The following is a 5,292-nucleotide window of genomic DNA, read 5'->3' on the forward strand; positions in this document are numbered from 1 at the left end:
AATACAAATTTGTCAAAAAAAACTTGAAGTCTTCATAAAAGAAATCCGGTACATAAAATGAACAAACCATAAATTTTCATGAAAGAGTTTCGGTACATATGAGTGTGTTAACAAGAACACATTTGTTAAGTGTTCTGATTCAGTATATTTTTTACACCAAATCGGAACTCTTTTAGACCGTGTTCTAGAACACGTTTTATAATAAACTAGATGTCTTTAACTAAATGTTACGGTAAAGAAAACAAATATACCGGAAGTCTTTTTCAAAGTGTTCAAATGCGAGTACGAAGGAGTGTAATTTTCAAAAGTCATAAATAAGTGGTAGAAAATAAAATAATAAATTAATTTAAAACAAATAAGGATACAATTTGGTATTTTTAACAAAATATTATAAGTATAATCGTTGGGTACGAGGTAAAATTTTCTGGAAGAAGCCCAAGCCCAGTTCCCATAAAACCCTAACATATATAAATCATTTTCGCTCCTAAAACCTCTCACCCACCATAGAAAACCCTAGCTTCAGCTTCCTCCATTTCCTTCACCCAGAAATGGCAGCCGCAAGACCCCTTGTCACCGTCCAGGCACTGGACTCCGACGTGGCCACTGATTCCCCAACCACTCTACCCATTCCCGACGTAATGCGTGCCTCAATCCGCCCTGACATCGTCAATTTCGTCCACTCCAACATATCCAATAACAGTCGCCAACCTTACGCCGTCAGCCGCGGCGCCGGTCACCAAACCTCCGCCGAATCATGGGGAACCGGTCGTGCTGTCTCCCGTATTCCCCGTGTTGCCGGTGGTGGAACTCACCGTGCAGGTCAAGCTGCCTTCGGAAACATGTGTCGCGGTGGTCGTATGTTTGCTCCGACCAGGATCTGGCGCCGATGGCACCGTAAGATCAATGTCAACCAGAAGCGTTATGCAGTCGTTTCGGCCATAGCTGCTTCCGCTGTTCCTTCACTTGTTCTCGCTCGTGGTCACAGGATCGAGGCAGTTCCTGAATTTCCTCTTGTTGTTGGTGATTCCGCCGAAGGAGTTGAGAAAACAAAGGAAGCGATCAAGGTTTTGAAGAAGATCGGAGCTTTTCCCGATGCTGAGAAAGCTAAGGATAGCCATGGAATTCGTCCCGGAAAAGGTAAAATGCGTAACCGTCGATATATTTCTCGTAAAGGACCTTTGATTGTTTACAGTACTGAAGGAGCCAAAGCTGTTAAAGCTTTCAGGAACATTCCTGGTGTTGAAATTGCCAATGTTGAGAGACTTAATCTTTTGAAACTTGCACCTGGTGGACATTTAGGTAGATTTGTTATTTGGACTAAGTCTGCATTCGAGAAACTTGATTCAATTTATGGGTCTTTTGATAAGGGTTCTGAGAAGAAAAAGGGTTATGTTTTACCTAGGGCAAAGATGACTAATTCTGATTTGACTAGGATTATTAACTCTGATGAAGTTCAATCTGTTGTGAGACCTATTAAGAAAGATGTTAAGCGTGCTACTCTTAAGAAGAATCCTCTTAAGAATCTTAATGTTATGCTTAGACTTAATCCTTATGCCAAGACTGCTAAAAGGATGGCTTTACTTGCTGAGGCTGAGCGTCTTAAATCTAAGAAGGAGAAGCTTGATAAGAAGAGGAAGACCATATCTAAGGTGAAACTTTTACATCAATTGTTATATATTTTGCCTAAATCTAGTACGTTTCATGTTTATAGTGTTTTTCTAATATTGCTACATTGACTTAGAGATAAATGTTTTGTTTGTTGTGTATGATGTTATACTATACTATTGTTATTGCTCTATCAGTTTTGTTGTTCCATTTTTTGGTCTAGGGTGTTTCAATTGTTTATACAGGATATTCTTAGTATTGTGCTGAAGTTAGGTGTGTGCTAATTGCACTTTGATTTGATTTGTCATTTGTATTGTGCTTTGCCCGTTTCTATATACTCCCATTATTACAGTATAGTGTTTTAATTTCTGTTATAAAGGTGTTGAAGATCATTAATGGAGGTGATTATGTAGTATTCAATTTAGAATAATCAGACTGCTAAGTATTGCTGTATATCGTCTATAACTTGTTCTGCCATCATTTTTCAATTTGATCTACTTTTTTTTCTTTCTGTAACTTGTTATTGATAACACTTGACTCGAATGATATTATCAAGGGTTTATAATTGTGTCATTTGGTATTTTCTGCCATATCTTATTCTATTTATATTGCAGTTTCATATATTAGAATCAGTACTAATTCAGTCATAGATCTAAATTGCGACAGCTACATGTGGATTTGAATTGCGCTTCCATGATTGCAAGTGGTTCTCCACTTTTGTTTAAACTCTTTTAAATTGCACTTAATATCTAAACGAGCTTTAGCTCTTTGCTTAATCAGTCTATGTGCCATCCTCATTGTTGCCTTTGCCTACACTGTCTGCTTTGAAATCTATGCTTTATAAATAAGGCATTTGTCCCCAAATTTCTATTAATTTTCATTGTTTGAAATTGACTTTATTTTCCCTTGGTCCTTTCAGGAGGAAGCTTCTGCCATTAAGGCTGCAGGAAAAGCATGGTACAACACCATGGTTTCAGATTCTGATTACACCGAATTCGACAACTTCTCCAAGTGGTTGGGTGTATCACAGTGATAACCGAAATTTATATTTTAGTATTAGCTTTTTCTTTTGCAAGTTTGTTACCTGAGCGGGTTACTTTTTGGTCTTCATTGTTTTGCATATTGAGGTTATCACATATTTTGCAGACATCATTACATTTTTGTTTCTCTTGTTTAAATTCAAACTGTTTTGTCTTTTTATTGCAGCCGAATAATCTAGCAATGTGTTTTTTCTTGCATAATATCCACATATCTATAATTAACTCTTCTTTTCTCCAAAATATGAATTGTCTTGGCCTGCCTCAGGGTTGAGCATCCTCTATGGCAACAATTTAGTGGTCCAATCTCTTCACTACCAGTTTTTTTTGGGTTGAATGTGACGTCAGAGCTAATACATATGATTTTTAATAGTCATCCCTGTATCTTGTTATGTTTCAAAATAGTTGACAATAGTTTAAATCAACCGTTTATGTTTTTTCAACGTACTTTTTTATAATTGGTATGTAGTGCAACACCTATTGGTAAGACGACTATTGACATTCCATTCGCACCAATTTTTATTGAGTACTGTATATACTAGGGGATTTCACGGAAAGGCAAATATTCAATACTAATTGATTGGGGTCTATAAGTCTTGGTTCTAATGTAGCAGATCTTGTAGCACTCAATAGAGTATCAGAAAGGAAGGACTGTTTCACAACATCTACTAAGTAATTGCTCTATAGATCCTAAATTTATATCTCAATCGATGCAAACCTCTACTATTGAAAGTTCTCTTTTAAGGGCCAAATATATGGCTCATATATATTGTATCAACATGAACCAAAGTTCAGGAGACAGTCTCTCAGCACGTGTCATCACAAAATGGTGCACGAAGATTCATTTTTATCGTTCTCTCATTAGTTATCAACCCCCTATGATTAATGAGCCGCACAAAGCACATGACACTTTTGGGAACTCCAAGTCTTCATATCTCTGAAATTTCCACTTCCCGGCCACAACCTAAAATCATCTCCTAGATTGTGATCAGGAGGATGATAGAGTTAACTATACAAGAGAAGGTCTCATCCCTCTCTAGATTGCATATTTCTGCATCAAACATGCATGCCATATGGCATTTGCATTTTCTTCACAGTATCGGCTTAGATCTTCAAGAAGGTTCCTAATCTGCTACTGTTTTTATCCATCTTCCATGGAATCATTCATGCATAATATCCATATTCATTAGCATCAAACATCACTTGTTTCATTTTTTTCCGAAACAACTCATGCATATCATACTTGGTTCGGACATGATACAGTGAACACAATCACCAGTATAGAAGATTAAGGAGAAATGAAAGTAAAATACATTGAACACAATCACCAGTATAGAAGATTAAGGAGAAATGAAAGTAAAATTTATTGAACACAATCAATATTTATTAAATCTCATATCAATATGTTTGGTTTAGACATGATATATCTGATTGTTTGTCAAATAAATGACACTTTGATTATCACAATACAATCACTCTCCACCTTACTCCACCAAATCCGCTCACTAATCTTGTAAGTTATAAGACTCATTTGACAACTTCACCTTCTGCCATATACTCTGCTTCAGTTGTTGACATGACCTCTATGGATTGAAATGATGATATCCAATAAATAGGTCCTCATGCTAAAGTAAAGACATACCCTGTAGTAGACTCATATCATTCATATCACCACTATAGTCTGAATCAACATATACTACACCGAAAATATCATCATATTTAGTGTTAAACATGATATCATAACTCCTAGTACTCTTAAAGTACCTGAAAATCCACTTAACTACTTGCCAATGAGTTTGGGCATAAACTTACAAACTTGACTTACAGCTTGTGCCAAATCTACATTAAACAATCAACAATAATGACATAAGAGAACTTTGTTATATACTCAACTTATGCATGTGTCTTTGGAAACTAATCCAATGAGTGGTTAAAGTGATTCTCCAATGAAGTACTTACAACCTTGAAATTACCCATGTTAAACTTGTCTAACACCTTTTCAACATACTTTTTTTTAGAGAGCCATCATTTTCTAGCACTCATATCCCTGTGAATTTCATACCAATAATCTTCTTAGCAACACCTAAGTCTTTCATGTCAATTTTTTTTCACAACATGATTTTCTGTTCATTTACATCTTATAAATGATTATCAACAATCAACATGTCATTGACATACAATAACAGAAAAATAAAAGAGTTATCATTGGCTCTCAATATAAACACAACAATCATGCTCACACCTTCTGTAGTCAATCTTAAGCATGCATGAATCAAAATACTTGTACCATTATCTTGGAGACGGTTTTAAAATCATACAAATACCTCTTCAATTTACAAACTAGTCTATTGTGTCCAGTGTCATTGAATCTCTCTTTCTTCTCCATCTAAATTACCATGAAGAAATCTTGTCTTCACATCTGTTCGAGAGATTTTGAGTCTATCGGAATAACTAACTGCAAGTGTACAGTCTATCACGTAGTTTTAAAAGATACTGATCCCACAGAGATCAATAGTCAAATCTATCGTTTCTAATTGTTACGGTGTTTATCTAAGGCGAATGAATTAAGAATGGAACAAGAAAATAATAAACTTTAATAGATTCGAGCTGGTAATACTAGAACGTGGTTCACATCAATTAACAACACTCT

The 5,292-nt window shown here is 35.7% G+C and overlaps 1 protein-coding gene across 1 annotated transcript; it reads left to right on the forward strand.

Annotated features, from left to right (window-relative positions):
• Window positions 1-473: 473 nt before the first annotated feature.
• LOC127091744 (60S ribosomal protein L4) lies at window positions 474-2,846 on the forward strand. The gene is made up of 2 exons (XM_051030441.1): window positions 474-1,649; window positions 2,525-2,846. Exons 1-2 carry the CDS (start codon window positions 549-551, stop codon window positions 2,636-2,638), a joined length of 1,215 nt encoding a protein of 404 aa, XP_050886398.1. The 5' UTR covers window positions 474-548; the 3' UTR covers window positions 2,639-2,846.
• Window positions 2,847-5,292: the final 2,446 nt, after the last annotated feature.

The sequence above is a fragment of the Lathyrus oleraceus genome, chromosome 6, assembly GCF_024323335.1.
Source record: "Lathyrus oleraceus cultivar Zhongwan6 chromosome 6, CAAS_Psat_ZW6_1.0, whole genome shotgun sequence".
Taxonomy (NCBI): domain Eukaryota; kingdom Viridiplantae; phylum Streptophyta; class Magnoliopsida; order Fabales; family Fabaceae; genus Lathyrus; species Lathyrus oleraceus.